A 17,449-nucleotide genomic window follows, 5' to 3' on the forward strand; every position below is an offset into this window, starting at 1 on the left:
ATGCCTTTTTACATAATTTGCAGCCTGCAACTTAAACTTTTTTATGAAAAAAAAAAATGATATGATTGAATGTTGGTCGACAGCCAAGTGAAACATTCTGTTGAAGCCAGACAAGCGCAAAATGTTTGTTGGCTGCTTTTTCGATAGCAAAAGCGATACAATTCCCAAACTGCATCTAATAATTTTGGATTGAATGCAGTAATGCTACATAATGTTCGTGATAATGATAATAATGCAATGACTGTGAGATTAAAGGCGAAAACACTTTCATTTGCTAACAATAAATAAACTTTTCAGTGTAAGATTTTAATAAAAAATATCATCTAAGCCATCACAATTATATTTTTATTAGTCAAACATTCAAAACATATATGCCTTCATTTACCATTTTCACGAAAATTCCAAAAATCAAAGTAAAAATATGAAATTTCTGCAACTGTCATCTTCCTCCTTTCTAATAATTTTTGAAATTAAGCTTGGAAATGTCCAAAAACTTATAGTTTTCTATAACAAACTACTTGACTTTTCATTTATTGGTATTACTTTAATTAAATTGACAGGAAATGAGTTGTATGAATGAACACAATAGTGGTGAATTAGATAAAGGATTCTGACTAGTGAATGATTCTTCTCCTTCTTCATTATGGCTTTTTAAAATTTCTCATTGATATGTATCTTCAAATATTGGCCACAGCAAAATTTTTTCTTTATTATTTTGAATGGCAAGTAATCATGAAAGGATCTAATTTCATAATCTTCTTGGTACTCATTATGAATTATTTTTTGGAACCATCTATAAAGTTAGCATCGGCTAATTATTTCAACCATATTTTATACTTATTTTATGAGGCCATGACGTCACAACTACTACTTCCGAAAACACTGCTATATTCATGCTTTCCGAATAATTTGTTCGGTCCAATGATTTGACGATGAGATTATACTTTTTGTTAAATAAGATTACATTATTAATCATGAAGTACCACGTTTTTTCCTCTTGACCATTCACTTCTGAAATTCTTACTCCCATAAATAAACGGTTCGGAAATACATATTATCATTAAAGTGAGTCGCGTTCTTCGTTCTTTTCTGCAACGTTAATTTGATTCTCACTAAATTTGGAGATGAAAGAAACAATGTGGTACAAGTCAAGTACATTAGAAAGTCTCCTTATAGCAGATAAGAATGAGAAATCTTCTAAGAAAATCAATTTCTGGATAGTCATTGAATCGATAGAGACTCTGGATACCAGTGGATCATAATCAGTATCTTTTGACAAATATCGAAATGAAGAATGAAGTGTTGTGAGTTACAGAAGATATTGACATACACGAATAATGACATCAGCTGATCCTAAATCAAGAGATTTCTCTCCTCATTTTGTTTAATTTGTCGCACGCCAGCTGTCTTGGTTTACGCATTTCTAAAAAAATTAAAATAAAATAAAGCAAGGTCGAATAGCTCAAAAAAGTTTGCCACTAATTTGCTAATGGAAGCAAGATGACACTGATTTAGACTATTTTAGTTTTATGAAGTTAAAGGTTTCTCATTTGTTGCGGGCCGATCTGTTCCATCTTTCCCATCCCTAAAGCATGCTTGCATTCTGTGAAAATGACTGCATGAAAGTGAAAAAGTATTTCCATCCTGCTGCAAGTGCTTCTTTGTAATATCCGTTTATGTTGTCGGAATCATTAAACGGACTTCGCTAGCCAAACTCTTTTTGTTGTTTGTATCACGGTACCAAAGTCATTCATTATATACCCAATCCTCATGTTTCAAAATTTTTTCAGTTTCAATTGGTCAGCATTAGCTGGAAGGGTCAAATGGGTATGTCCTCAACCTGTTTTCAATAAGACGTGGAATAAACATGTTCACTTTATCCGATTTATCCTACAACTTGTTTTCCAAATACATACAATTATGAAAGCAATCAGTGATTTCAATGTACATAAATGTTTAACAAGGAATTGATTGCATGAAATGACTAAGAATGAGATCGTTTTGAAGAAATGGTGCAACAGTAACAAATCAAATCCAAAACGTCGAGGCGAAAAAAGTTATTTCTTCTTTCTGCTTTCAGATATTAAACTCTCATTTCATATTTTAATCTCAATAAATGTACAATTTAAATGCAATTGATATAGTACTGTACAACAAAGGTGAATTGAAGCAGAATATACAATGTGATTATACATGGCAATGGAGACACATTCATTCATTAAGCGTCACAAATTTCAATAAATTGATTTGATATGCTGCGAAGTATGTTATTTCTTTTGTCTAGAATTGTTGTACTGCTCATAAAGAAGTCAGAAATGAGTGCTCCAAGATTCAAGAAGGCAGTCTGCGGTGTGTATCCTTCATTCTTAAATATATATAGTGGGATTCGTCCTGAATTCTGGATTTTATTTTGATCGAGAATGGTTTCGTCTGCTAACACTTAAACGAACATTTCCAAATCGATCCTTCCGTTCCACTGAACGATGGGATTCAGCAACGATAGAGATATCATCCACAGACATGACGATATGGATCATTCTCACTGCTATGATATTGTTGCTAGTAATGGTAACAGTGACAGAAAAGAGATGTGGATGGCAATAAGTGCAAGCAGTAGATTCAAAAGTGCTTGTAACGTTTCAGTAAAAATGATTTGAAAGCGATTGCTGGAAAGTGTTCCTTTTAAATAGACAACGGAGACCGCCCATTAGACAGAAGACTGTCTTTATCGTTTCTGGCTACACTGCAAATAAAACTTAAATTGGCAACACTCTATTACTGACTGATTGGATCACTGCTAGTTAATGTTAATGCTTCGCTGATAAATGGCGTTGATAATGGGAGCTTAGTTGATGACAATAATATTGTATCTTCCGCTTTCACTGTTTCCTGATTAACCTTTGCAATGTCTCTCAGATGTTTGAAGCAATCAAAGGATATAGTGAATTGTAGGTCGATGATGCTATTGCTGCTACTGCTGTTGCTGCTGTTACTTCTGCTGCTGTTTCTGCTATTGCTGTTGCTGCTGCTGCTATGAAAACCAAAAACCTTGCACATAAAGGAGATCAAAACTATTCTGTAGCTTGACTACCTTATCAGAAAGTATCAAAATCGCGATGTTGTGGTTATGGTAAAATATGGAGCCAGTCTGATATCGTTTTGCAGATTACAGAATCACTTAATGGATAGAATACCGCATTGTAATGGCTGATGAATTTCAAATTGCTATATCACAGAGCATTTCACTTAAGAGCCCAACCACCCAATCAACCTCAAATTAAAAAGTTCTTTACTCTATTGAGAAAAAAAAATTGTATTTAACGACTCCATTCCAGAGATATAATTAAGAAATGCACTCGAATACCTCAAAAAGAAGCTCCTCGCGTTAATTAATTGCCATCAACTAATTAAAATTAATTAATTGTGAAACGCCTAATTAATTAATCTTAATCAATTAATGTTAATTATTTTCGTGAAATGCTTAACTAGTTAATATTAATCAATTAATCAAACCTGCGCGCGAAGATTTTGGTATTTTGCCTGTAGGGAAGAAGTCCGGAGTGAGGTCCCTGTTGGGCTAAGCCTGTTCATTGAAAGCCTATTTATAAACATTCCAGCCTATTTATAATATGCACTAGGATTTCTTAAGCCATGGAAAAATATGAAAATGAAGTTTTTTTTTTGGGATATATTCCAATCTGATCAACTGCTGCTTTCTTCTACGAACAAAATGGCAAATTTCTCGCTTATAGTGGAATAAAATTTAAATTGAAAACCGTCCCCAAATTTTTGGCGCTATCGTTCGGTAATTTCAACAGTTAGTTTTCTACGCCACTTAAGCCTTTGTCATGACAACTTTCGTACGTGACATAACTACGACGAGCTTTTACAACAGCTAGCAATCTTATTTGTAAACATACTGAAATAGACGGAACTAGGAAAAAACACACTCTTCTTTGCACCAATTAGAACTAGACATTCGCCCCAGTGATTAGCTTTTGTTAATTTTGTCTTATATAAGGAGAAAAGGGGCAGAAATCCTATCCTACTTCATTATGTTCATTCTCAGTTGTCATTTTTTTTTTTTGCATACCAGAACCCGACTGAATTAGGATCTGATCCTCGTTCCCCGGTCTCCCGCAATAATCATTACACAATTTTTGGTCATTAGTTTTATAGCTATTTTGAAGGAAATATTGTTTTTCAACATAATTATGGAAAACAACGCACTCTTCATTTTTACAATTTCAATTAATTGTCCACATTTCTACTTTCTATTTCCTATTTCTTCAATTTCTTACTTTTCCTTTAGTAGTTGAAGCGTGAAGCGCCAAAGATTATTAAGCTCAGGATTACGCAGATAATACGTGTGTGTGTGTGTGTGTGTGTGTGTGTGTTGTCACCAAAGTTCGGTGTCCGTCTAAATTGCTGCATGTGTTGCATACCACTAATTCAAGAAGGAAGCATTGGAAAAATTAGTCCCTTTCTAGTTCAGTCTGATCACGTCATTTTTCTCTTTTAAATTCATTATCTTGCACTTTTCTAGATTTCACTGATATGTTGTCGCCCATTGCCGCACATACCAACAATTTAATTTTTCTCATTTGCTATGAAATCATCGATACCTGAGAAACGTAATCAGTGCCATTGTCAATGGTTTAACTTACTATTTGGTAAGTAATTCTAATTCAAGTGCAAAAGGATTATGAACTTCCTAGTTGTATTTTATTTCTGACACTGGTTTTCTCAGATCTATCTTTGCCCACACTTGGATTGTTATTCCATTTTCTCTTATCAGGGAAAGACCTTGAGTTATGTTTAAATTTCGACCACCTATTATTTGCACATATATTTCGTTTTTTCTTCCGTTGGTGCCTCAATGAAATTACAGCAATAATAGATAAAATCCAAGCTTTTTATAAAAATGTAACAGTGGAATTATGAGGGAATTCCGATAAAGTTCTGGTCGTCGTTCTTGACCTAGGGAAATCGTTTTTGATGTAGATGAAAGAGGCTGGATAAAAGGGATGAGAAAAAAGACGTTATGATGATATGAAATGTAATAATCAGGGCAACCGGAAAGATATCACAAAATATGAAAGTAAAATAATCCAGACGTTTCATTTGTCTCGACGTGCTCATAATTGATACTTTTAAATTCAAACATAAACTGCACAGTTCAAATAAAGATGAGGTCCCTTCGAATGTTTGTTTCGCTTAACAAGCAATCGATCGTCTGTCGCGTGCAATGTTTCGTAATGGTTCAGTGACCGGTGTCCGTATCTGCAATGTTTATTATTATCTTTTCGATGATTCCTCAGATAGCACTCCACAGCTGATGATATGTGCAACGTAACAGCATTTTAATTTGATTGTTGATTAAAACGCGGTACTAATTTGGGAACCATTCAAGGTCCTACTACTGCTCCTCTCCTTGGTTAATTCGCAAAAGGTCAAGTAGATAAAAATGAACACTTCCAATTTTTGCGATTGGCATCAAGTTAATTGGATGTGCTAGGATTATAATGGAAAAAACGTTCTAGCAATGCCGATGATTAGTTAGTTTTGCGCAACTGCACGGTTATGGTATAGACGTGGAATCCCTCCTGTAACTTAATTGAAGAGTATGATTCGAGATGCTAAAAATAATGACTAATAGGCAATGAATATTCTCACTGGGAAAAAGCAGTTTCATCTAAATTTGTATTTCATTCTTAGAGTTGAATAACTATAAAAAAATGGATAAAACGAATGAATCACAATGAGAATTCATCGAACAGTAGACGCTCAACTCTTGCATTCATTGCAACCTTATACATAAATAATGCTCAGTGAAACTGATAACATGAATTTTTACTAATTTGAATGAGAATGTATGTGACACTTAAGAATTCCATTCCCAATGACAATAACCTCCCATGATGGCAGGATAGTGGAAGAAGCAAAACAAAAAAATAAGTAATCAAGGACATATGTTAGAGAAATATGAATATTTCATTTCAACTTTATACTTCATTTCATAGGACAAGCTTCTTAAGAGTGCAATAACAGGAGGAGCGAAATGAAGTTCAGTATTATTGAGAAGCAGTGTTATATTTTTACATAACTGTGCTTTCCTTTTTGTTTCGTCCAGTACTTGATTTATTTCATCACAAGCATCCATTCCCGAAAGGGTTACATCTGATTATGTATTTTCTAATTACACACACACGTACATAGACTTATATACACATACACATACACGCACATACACACGTACACAACACACGCACACATAAATAAGCACAATCCATTCAAGTACTACGAACTTAACAACTTAAGCTCATTATACATAAGCAATGGTAAGAATGAAATATGAAAATGAATGAAAGATTTGGCAGATGCATCTTTTACCAAATTCGCTCAAACTAACTGCATTTATGCGCAGGCTAGTTTTCTGATGCTCATGCATGCTTTGCACATCCACGACTCGCATTCACGTGTCATGTTCGAAATAGGTATTTATTGCTGTCAACTGATGCTGAATTTTAAAATTCGCAGCGATCTATACATACCATTCGTTCACACGGTAGTTTGGCGAACTTGTTAGAATATATTAAAACCACTTCTCAACATGGTATATCTCAATAAGAAGTACTGAGATTGTTGGTAAAATGTTGCAAACAATCCAGGCAATCGAATATTCAAGAGATTTTCATTTCAAATGCAGATTTAGTCCTAAAAAATGCCTTTAAAGTGGTTTGGGATTTGCGACTGCAAAACATCGCGTATCCACTAGGAATCCGAATCCAATTCATGTGTTGGACTTGTGGATCCAAAGGTGCTTCTGTTAATCTCGGAGCAATTCACATTCTTGAAATGTTTTGAAAGCTGAATTTGATGCTTGGTAAATATTTATACGTTTGTTGCTAACTAAAAAAAAAAAAGAAATCTCTTCTACTCAAAAAATTTTTTGTGTGACAAAAAGGAGGAACGCTTTCTCAAAACAATGCCAAAAAAGAAATCCTTAAAGCTCAAAGGTGAAAGCCCTACGAAATAGGATTCTGCCTTTTTTGAGTCTAAATTTCATATAGTCGGAATTTGAATTTCTAGAATTCCATTAGCGAAACATTTTAGGGTAAAGTTTGCAACAGACAAAGTGTATAGAATTAATTTATATTGGAATAAAACTGGAGAAATTAAGTACATTTCCAACTGCAACTTTTTTGAATTTTATGCTCCAGTAAGAACTTATTCCCAAGCGATGATTCAATGTAGGAAAATCAACTAAATGAATCCATAACCAAAACAGTTCGAGTTTATTTTGCATTGAAGGGTACTTCGAGATGGGCAAGAGAAACGTATAGCCAGGATAAAGAAAATTTATCTTTTTATTTGCAAAATTTCTGTCACAAAATTATCCTACATTGGAGTGCCATTATTATTTAAATCTTCCTGAGTTTTTGTCATAACGATAAAAATTAAAACAATTCAGATACTATCAAAATGAAATTTTTGCGAAATATGAAATAAGTCTTAAGTTGGTAAATCAGTACGATTGCGCATGATAGAATTGAGAGAATTGAAAAATTAAATTAAATGAATTCTACGAAAAAGATTTACATCTTTAGGTCGTCGATTTTTGGGATCAAATGTCGTCACGCTGATTTTATCGGCCCATCGAATGCGGCGTCGTAATGAATCAGTAGGTTGTGCCATCTTCTCATCACCCTCAGGCTGCAGACGGATTACCGTTTCGACAGTATTTGAAAACAAAATCGTATCGCGATCGAATAATAAATCATCCTTCAAGTTTCAATGTAATTTTGTCCGTTACCTGCCTATTCATACATTGGTTCTCTAATTGAAAACTTCAGGTTAAGTTGGCTCAATTTTCTTGAAATCCATTTGCGAATTATTTAATTTTTTCGGTTATTAAGCTGCAGCTACATATTTGTAAAAAGAAAAAGTAGTTTAGCTATGCTGGTAAACTGTAGTTTGTTACTTTAATAGTCATATTAATTTACAAACTAATTGAGAGTTAAACAGCAACTGCTTTCATTTTGGATACTGGGCCGAATGGATTAAATTCAATTTTTTCGAATGGTCGTGAATCGAGTGTCTTCTTGCCGGTGCAAACTTTTTCCAGGATATCCATGTCAACTGGTAAATCATCATCTGTCACTGCTTCCTCTTCTCTGAAAATTCATTAATTTAAGAGACGAATTGAAATTTTAACCAATTCAACTGTTTCAAGTCCCTTGCACTTCGCTTGCGCAATATTCCTAGCGGTTGCTGTAAAAAAGTACTGAAATTAAGGGCAGGCATTAATATAAAAGTCCTAGAAACCCTCTATCAATCCAGTAGCCTTTTCTGCATCATCGCAAAGAAATGAAGAAAGACGGACTCAAAACTTTTAATTTGTTCACGCACAATTTTTAGTAAATTTTAAGTCATAGAAGACTTTTTGAAAATTTTCAGAAATTTTGAAAAAATTTGCAGGCTCACTGAGGAGTTTCAATGGTCCAGAATGGTACACCATTTATGAGAGGATTATCAGCATTTGCTCCATATATGGCAACTTTAACTAGGCTATTATCACCTTCAAATTCAGGACCAATCACTGATGATCGCTTTTGTGATTCTATATGTATGTCTGTGGTAGATATCTGAGATATCTGTTTTGAATCCTAGAAGCATGATTTGATATTAAAAGTAATTGAAATATAAAACAGACAGAACGAATAAATCATTTCCTATCCTTTCCTACTATCTCTTTTACAGAACACTGAACAGATAGGATTGTATTATTATTATAATAGGAAGAAAGCATATTGAACTTGGCCCCGACTAGGAGGATACAAACGATATAACAATGCCTTTGAAGCAAATGGTTTCGTGGTTGAAGCTCTTTCATCATCCTGCTTATCGGATTCTTTGGTAGATTGTTTGCTGAATTCTGAGACAGCCGAATGATCTGTCATGTCAACTGACGCTGCTATTGCCATCGGTGAAGGTCTATAATGAATACAACAGAATTAAAAAAAAAAAAAAAAAAAAAAACATTTAAACCTTAATAAATAACGCTTCATATTATCGACATTCAATCTGATACTAATAAAAAAATTTTGGTAGTATTGTTCATCTCTTACAAAATTTTTCTACTTAATTTCACAAGATGCTGCAGCAGGATGAAATTCTATGATGGAAAAGTAAGCGGGAGAGTCCAGCGTCAAATGGGAAGTAATAATTCATTGTGCGATTGAAAGGAATTATTTTTACAATCTAGAAGATACAAAGAGGGTGAGTACGTTGCATTATCCGAGATCATGATTTGAATTTCATCACCTTCAGTCCTGTTTGCGCAAGATTTAGATTCCTTAACCGCAGAAATTTCAATCAAGAATGGAAAGTGCTCATTTTAATTTCAATTAGAATTTTTAATTTCAATTAGAATTTAATTTCAATTCAAATAGTTCAAATAGTTCCGGAGGGAAACGTTGCAGATGTTATAATTTTAGTTATAATTTTATTTGCACTTAAGCATGGTATTTAAGCTTTTCAATCACAACAACCTAGCTTATACAACTTAGAAAGTAACGAACTTGGCCTCGATGACGTCTCGACGCCTACCAAGCCAAGTTGCATAGCAAGGTTTCGGCCGAATGGATAGGTAATGCGCTTTTCGCTCACCAAAACCCATTGAACCTTTGCGACGTTTTGGAAAAACCTACAATTGTAATTGAAATTCTCATTTTCACTATTTTTTTAAAACTATACTTGTTATTTCTCAAATTGTTGAGAGTAAACTTCTTAAGAATGAAACAATCATGTCATGTAGCACTATGTAACCAATATGTATGAAACCACCGAAAATTAATCATGAAATTCTGAGCAAAATTCCGCTATTCAGTGAGAAAATTCAAAAGTTGAGATCAAATCACTAAAGACAAATTCAATTTATAGCTGTAAATAGTAAACATTCCAAAATGAGCGGAATTGATAGAACTCGATTCTTTAAAGGATTCATAAACTTGCCTCATCAGCAATCCGAAGGGTTCCCACTTTTGGTTTAAATTTTGCCAAAATTTCAGCTTTCCTGTACTCCACGTAACACGCCTCTTCTTCACGTGCCTTTTGTCGTGCTTTTTTGCGATTTTTATAGGCTTTCAGAGCCTTACTGGCTTGCTCCATTGTAAATGCCGGTTGCGCATCAGCCTGCATGAAGATATCTCAATCATCGCTTTTGAACAAATAAAAACAAAATGAATAACACTCTCCTTCTTTCTCCCTTACAGATAGATTGAGGAAATCAATTTTTTATGTCTGATCTTATTCGAAAACACCATGCTATGGTGACACTTCTACACTTAATGAAATGCACAGTGCTCAAGTTGAAAGAATCATACATGTACTATTTTATAAAGCTTGACCGCTACCTTGACCGCTACTAACTTTTAAGTACGTTTTTTTATCTTCCATTGTTATGAGATTAAATTTGAACTTAGGTGAAAATTCTCTTTCCCTTTAACTTTTTGGGTTGGAATAAATAAAAAGTTAAATTTTTTGAATAATCAGTGCTACTGCAAGCGCATTCCAAAATACAGCAACCCATTTAAGAAATGTATTTGAGAGGGGTGCTACACATTTAGTACCATCAAAAGGAACAACAGTAGTACAGCAAATTGATCCATAGGAGTTTGATGCATATCTATAAAATTTCGCTTAAAACTTCGGCATGCTTATTTGCAATTTTGCATAATAGTGCAACGTTTGGAATTTAGATTGCATTAATAATGTCGGGCTAATAGCAGTCTTTGAAACATTGATAGTTTTTATGGATAATTTGACTTTTCTTAAGAGAGAATTTCAATGACATCGAATTTTTTGCAATAAGATACAAATGTGGAGGGTAAGTTAAGCTCCTACGACAACGATCTGTTAAACCGACAGCAGCTTTCCGTAGATAACCAATTTTACGGCTTCTTTCTAAACGCCTGCTCATAATAAATAGAGAGAAGGGAAATAGAAAATTGAACCTTTGACGAGCCTAACGACATCTTACTCATTCAAATCAAATCAATCGAGTTTATTTTGCTTTACTATCTTACTTGTCACAGATTACACGATGAAACATAATGAGTGAAACAGGCGAAATAGGTTAATCGTAAGAGAAGTCAAATTGCTATGCGCAGATTTTTTGAACGAAAACGAACTGCCTAACTTCATTTTATCGATTGAAAGTTGAAGACTAGAAAAAGTTGAAGGTAAGAGTATGGAAATGATTTGACTTCTCTTACGATTGGGTAGAACGGCGAAGGATAAGTATCAAGCTCTATTCGTTTGCAATCAGAACTAGTCCAGTACTCAGTTTTCATTTCCAGGACTTGCCAACCTTTTAACTTTTTCACTCTCTCGCCAACCTTTTAACTTTTTCACTCTCTCAACTGTTACTCCAAGTTCAAGATTATTTCTCCCATAATAAAAGAATTGAATTTAAGAATTGAATTTCAGGAAAACAGTGAAAAGAAGATGGACAGGTCGGATTTTTTCGGACTGCTATTTTTTAAAGTATTTCTCAACCTCATCTTTTCAACATTTTTGGAGTTATCTGTTTAAATTTCCAATCAAAAAGCAATTTTTTTTTGCAAGATTCAAAGAAAAAGCAATTGGTTGTCAAATATGAACTTAAAATTGAGAAATTAAAGAATCAGTCAATAAATCATCATGGCCTTCAACGCAGCCATAAGTTATGTTATCCACTGTTTATGAATGCAGTATTTCAAGCTGATTAAATCGAAAACGTCAATTAGTAAAATTGGCTTCCGAAATCAATTTCTGCCAATGCAATTGATAAAATTTTTGCCTGCAAACCAGAAAACTAAAAAACAAGTGTTATTACCTAAAATTGAAAACGCGTCCTAATTGAAAGACTAAAAAAATTTTCAATGTAATTCTAATTTATGAATATTTGTTACAACTCATAAAAGATAAAAGATATCAAGTTGCCTTTTCTTCAACTACTTCCATCTCGAAAATGTTGCGCGTTGCTTACCTTGTTTACTCTACTCTGCCCCTGTTTAGCATCCTCAGCATTCCCATCATCTTTTTTAAATATTTTGATTTTCTTCAGTAGATTCATTTGATCCAGTTTTCCCTTAAATAACCATAACGGGAAAATCAAAGTATGTTAAATATTCGAGGATTGAAATTCACAACATCACTGTACTCATCCTAATTAAAGTTCTGACCAAAAAAGAAACAGGATAGAGTAGAATAAAGATTAGTTGAAGTGCTTCAACTAGCTACTGTGAACGCATTAGTCTTTAACTTTTGGAAAGAAAATGCCTGAGGAAAGAATAATGTTAGCGGAAAGTTCTATAAATACTTTGGAAAAATAAAGAATGCAACCGTCTCCAACACCTTAATAATCTAGAAAATGACAGACCCGTTCACAGACAAAGTTCTTGAAGCACCCTAACGCAGCAACAGGTTGCAACTCCCACTCTTTTGATTTCACCAATTTAATCACAGAAACTTCCAAAACTCCACAACCAATACAATTCAAGACCTCATCTTCCAATTCCAATCTTGGTAGCGCCAGTGGACCGATAAAATGTCTACGAGTTGCTGGGAATATAATCGTGAAAACACCAGATTAAGAACTCAAAAGCTCCACCATATTTGAAAATGGGTTCAAGAAGCGATTTTACGATATTCCATATGCTTTGACCTCCGTTCTTCCTATAGTAATAAGCGATAAAGTACATTCTAGAGTAACAGCCAATCAATTTTTGTAATGCACAATTTGTAATGCAACGAAGCTTCATACTTTAATAACAGGGTTGTAGTGATAATGACAACCAAATAACACAATACAGATAAATATGACAAAAAATTAAAATGTGTATGCGTACAAATCGCATCTTCCACAAAGAAACAAATCAAATTGCAGAACAAAGTAGACCAATTTAACTGACTTGGAATATGTTTATCAGTTTATGACGAAACACCAGATTTATCATAACTAGATAGACTGCTACTGATAAGAAAACAATGACATGAGGCTTTTGGAAAGAATATCATTAAGGACATAAACGGGGACGGGACTCAACAAACCGATATGCCACTGTGAAAACAGTCTATATCGCCAAACATTGTTCGTACTTATTGGTCAAATATGGACATCCCAACTTTCCAAACTTAGCAGTAGTTTCCATTCTCAATTCATCACCCTTCATCACATTCCAGTCGCAGTGATTGTCCATCAAAAGGAATTTTTTTGAAAGAAATACAAAGGATATTCAAAGTCTTCTAGCCCGTCCAATATTCTAATAAGTAAAACTCAAAAAGAAAGATTGCAGAAAACTGCAAAACTAAATGAAGGACCTTTTTCGCAATAATTCGAAAGAAAAAGAGAAATCGACCACCACCAATACATTTAAACATCATCAGAACAAAATCATTTTCATTACAATGAAAAACTTCAAAATTATGAAACGAACGGACAAAAGTCATAAGCACACACTCACAGACGTACACATACACATACACCAATAGACAAATAATGTGCAAAATACGGCAGGACAGAATGGATTAAATGAAAGAAGCCGGATTTTAAGGAAAATAAAAAATTCTGACATTAGTTTAAAAATGATAACAAACACATATGTTATATGCATGAAAAGAAAATAACTGAACACAAACTATTCTACGGAAACAGTTCTCCAAAAGGTTCAGAAATATAAGTTTTTGTATTTTCAGTCTTCATTCTTCATTCCACTTTTCCAACTTTTCGAATTTCTCAGGAAAATATGGAAGGAGATTATTTCTGTCTCTCAACTGCAATATTACTGGGAATTTCCGATCACAATAATTTTATGGAGCAACTAATACGACCATATCTTGCAAATGCCACGTATGGCTTTTCTGCAACGTTCATTACATAAGCATTAAACCTCTCCTATGTTCCAACGTTAGTTTAGCCGTCAGAAACGAGTAACAGAAAAGTAGAGGTGATACTATAATACATGTTGATAAACAGAAAAGCGATCATCTGAAAAAATCGATCATATATTTACGCCTGATAACGCAAACATTCTACTTAGCTGAAGTAGTATCCAATACGTGATGCAATGCATAAAAATATTTGATAAGTAACAAATAAAAACACAGTCGTGCAGAATCCCAAACTACTTTCAATATAAAATGGAAAAATTTTCCAAGCTACGAGAGAAAAAAGTTGAAAACGGCAGTCCCGAAATTATGCCGAAATCATATAAATCATCAGAATACAGCAACCATTTTTGTCATCAAAGATTCCAAAAATGTCTAAGAGATACATGATGCAGAATCTTTTGCATGATCAGTGCAAAGTACCATACGATCATCATCAGCAACGGTAACAGAAAAAGCTGTGCACCGGTAGCATAAGTGAACCAGATAGCATCATAATTGTTGTGGTCGAAGGAAAGAAAACAGATTGTTTTTTTGCTAGAATTTCGGAGCAAAACCTTCTAATTCTGTGTTCGGATGAATAGTAGAAACTCCAAATCAAAAAGCCTTCAACCGCTACAGACCAGCGCAAAATACTACAGCAAGTTAAAAAAAAAATACTACGCAAAATACTACAGTAAGTTTTGCAGGTAAGATGCAGTAGTTCAAAAATGAACAAGGTATCAAAAAAGAAGCAAAAGAGAGCGCATCAAACGCTGCGAACGTAGAAATTTGAAAACTTCAATTTCAAAAACAATACTAATATAAATAAAGAATGCCCGGTGTGGATGAGCCTGTTACTTGTCAAAGAAACAGAAACATAAAACGAATTTAGTGGTAAAAAAGATGTGATATAATGTGGTTAACTTTCATGTTTTACCCTAGTTCCATATCTTTAAGAAACTATCCCATGAACCGGTGCACACGGCCATTCCGTCTTCTGTAACTCCTAAACAGGACACGCGATTGTCATGACCGGCTAATACACCTAAAATTGATTTTTATATGGCAAATGATTGAGCAACGTAAAATCCATATATATTATTATGACTATCTTTCAAAACTATTTCACGACCTTTTACCACAACAAATAGACAGGAATTTCCATAATTAGGATCAAAACGACTTAAACTTGACTGGGCGTTTAATTAATCACGGTCCAAAAAATTGTGATGATTAAATAGTGATGAAGTAAGAAAAAATGTCGAAATTTTGAAGTGGGGAGAAACAATAAACATTGGCTAAGTATAAGAAGTTCGAACCGCCCGTAATTTTAACTACTAGATGAATCAAAGCATTGTCTCCTGACCAGAATTATCAAATCATTGCAGAAATTCCCTCGTACAACTATGTCTAGTTCAAGAAGACAATGAAAAGTGCATCGAAAAATCAGACTATCTAGACCAACTCGACTTTCTTGGAAATGAATTCTATTTAAACTACACCTAATTTTTATATGATTTATTGAAAGATATGGGGATAAGGAGTAACGTAACACTAGTCTGAAAAATCTTATAGCCTTCCACATTAATCTTTGTTAAACAGAAGAAATGCAAACCAAAAACCGATTTGAGTAAAACGCTACTTTATGTAGAAGAGATAAAATATTGTGTTAAAGAAATTTTGAGCTAACACTTATTCATAAACAATAATTTTTATACACAAGTGCCACAATGATGAGTGATATATATATATGCCCTTTAAATGACTTAAATTATACATACCAGCTCTTTCTTGTCGCATTGAATCCCATACATTGCAATTGAAATCATCATAACCTGCGAATAATAATCGGCCGGACTTCGAAAATGCTACGCTGGTAATTCCTAAATGATAGTAAATATAAATAATTCATGTTCTTAAACGATCGATTTAGAGAACCGTTTACTTACTATCTCTACCACTGCAAAAAATATGAAATTTTTCTATGAAACTAAGAGAAACAACAGTATAAAATTTTCCACAACGCGAATAGTGCAGAGGTACAGTTTGATCCTCGAGAAGCTTTAGAAGAACACAAATGGACCAGTGCCTGGCGAAATTACTCCACTGAGTTTTATTTCAGGAACAATACAACATACAGGATCCACTTCCCAAAAATAACTTTCGTTGAAAACTAACTGCAGAAACATGAACAAAAACATACCACATATAATATTGTCGTGAGAATACATGGCTAATTCCTGATCAGCTCTTATATCAAACAGTCGGCAGGTTGCATCATCTGAGCCAGTGGCAAAGGCATGCCCCGAAGGGAAATACTAAAAGGAAGGTAAAATGAAGGAACATCACCTTCCCAAAATATATTTCAGTAATTATAAAAAATTTTGCAAAAGTATTTTTCTTTAATCTCTTAAAACGAAGGCTAACTATTAATTTAATTTTCCTGTTCGTGACAAAATGAGGATATTTGCTCGGAACAAAACACCAAATTTACAACTCACGGCAACAGCATTGATATCACTTTCGTGTCCAGGGAACGTCTGCTTGCACATCCCATCACGGATATCCCAAAGTTTAGCGGATGCATCACACGCGCCTGATATGAACGTGCGCATATCAGGTGAGAGAGACAGCGACATCACATCACCCGTGTGACCTGTGAAAGCGGTTACTTGCTGCCCAGTTTCGATATCCCACAAAGCGCTGCAATAAATTTTAAATTTCAAATTTTCTGAAATATAGTCATGCATATCGGAACTACAAATAAATGTGTCTCTATAGCTGCGATTCCATGATGAAACCTCGCATGTGTATCAAAGTTTAAACATATTTCCTACATTTTTTCGCACTACATTCTGTCTTATTGGAAATTTATGAAAGTTATGTCCACTTTTCCACTAGTTGAGAATCAGTAGAACATCCATCAGTTTTACATCTAGTTTTACACTCATCAATTTCGAGTTCTTATAGCAAGAAAAGGTTATTCCAGTGCATTGTCATTATTTGACAACCTTCACATTAATCATGTTTTTTTAAATACAACTAATACATTCTGCTAGAAAAAATTTTGTTGCAAATTTTACACCACAGCTTACTGTTGAATAAAGCAAATGATAGCCCAAATTATATCACACCAGAATACTCAATTATTTAATTTTTTAAATTACTTCATGGGCCACTCGTCCATCCATATAATTACTTTATATCTTTAGACGTTTTTATTGCGTCCAGTGTCCAACAGATATTTGTGGTCAAAATTACCTGTTGGCATATATATGAACTAGTAATGAAATTTACATTCAAAAATGAGGTGAGAAAGTTTTATTAACAGATAGTAAAATTTCGTATTGATATATATGCTTGCCATATAACTTGCTCTATGCTCCTATTCCTTAGACACCATATTATCAATTTTTCAAGTATTATCAATTTTTCAATATTCCATTTCATTTCAAACACTTACAAATGAATATGGATCTCTGGAACTATATATATATATATATATATATATATATATATATATATATATATA

At 33.8% G+C, this 17,449-nt stretch overlaps 3 protein-coding genes across 3 annotated transcripts in view; 1 reads left to right on the top strand and 2 right to left on the bottom strand.

The window, feature by feature from the left end:
• Positions 1-2,483: 2,483 nt before the first annotated feature.
• Positions 2,484-3,087, top strand: LOAG_06402 (hypothetical protein; the record flags this gene model as incomplete). The annotated part of the gene is made up of 2 exons (XM_003141938.1): positions 2,484-2,642; positions 2,953-3,087. The coding sequence occupies 2 exons, from the start codon at positions 2,484-2,486 to the stop codon at positions 3,085-3,087; spliced, it is 294 nt and encodes a 97-aa protein (XP_003141986.1).
• Positions 3,088-4,906: 1,819 nt separating this feature from the next.
• Positions 4,907-13,220, bottom strand: LOAG_18193 (hypothetical protein; the record flags this gene model as incomplete). Its single annotated transcript, XM_020450859.1, has 10 exons — positions 4,907-5,283; positions 7,603-7,785; positions 8,033-8,177; positions 8,488-8,669; positions 8,859-8,997; positions 9,585-9,709; positions 10,018-10,197; positions 12,035-12,136; positions 12,428-12,599; positions 13,147-13,220. 10 exons carry the CDS (start codon positions 13,218-13,220, stop codon positions 5,218-5,220), a joined length of 1,368 nt encoding a protein of 455 aa, XP_020305410.1. The 3' UTR covers positions 4,907-5,217.
• A 1,536-nt stretch (positions 13,221-14,756) lies between these two features.
• The window catches only part of LOAG_18194 (guanine nucleotide-binding protein subunit beta-1), an 8,595-nt gene continuing 5,902 nt past the window's right edge, over positions 14,757-17,449 (bottom strand). Inside the window, exons 4-7 of the mRNA XM_020450860.1 lie at positions 16,419-16,620; positions 16,121-16,235; positions 15,699-15,800; positions 14,757-14,962 (exon numbers count right to left, since the gene is read on the bottom strand). Coding sequence (XP_020305411.1) covers positions 14,856-14,962; positions 15,699-15,800; positions 16,121-16,235; positions 16,419-16,620 — 526 coding nt within the window. The 3' untranslated portion in view covers positions 14,757-14,855. The remainder of the gene's footprint in view (positions 14,963-15,698; positions 15,801-16,120; positions 16,236-16,418; positions 16,621-17,449) is intronic.

The sequence above is a fragment of the Loa loa genome (genome assembly GCF_000183805.2).
Source record: "Loa loa unplaced genomic scaffold supercont3.222, whole genome shotgun sequence".
Taxonomy (NCBI): Eukaryota; Metazoa; Nematoda; class Chromadorea; order Rhabditida; family Onchocercidae; genus Loa; species Loa loa.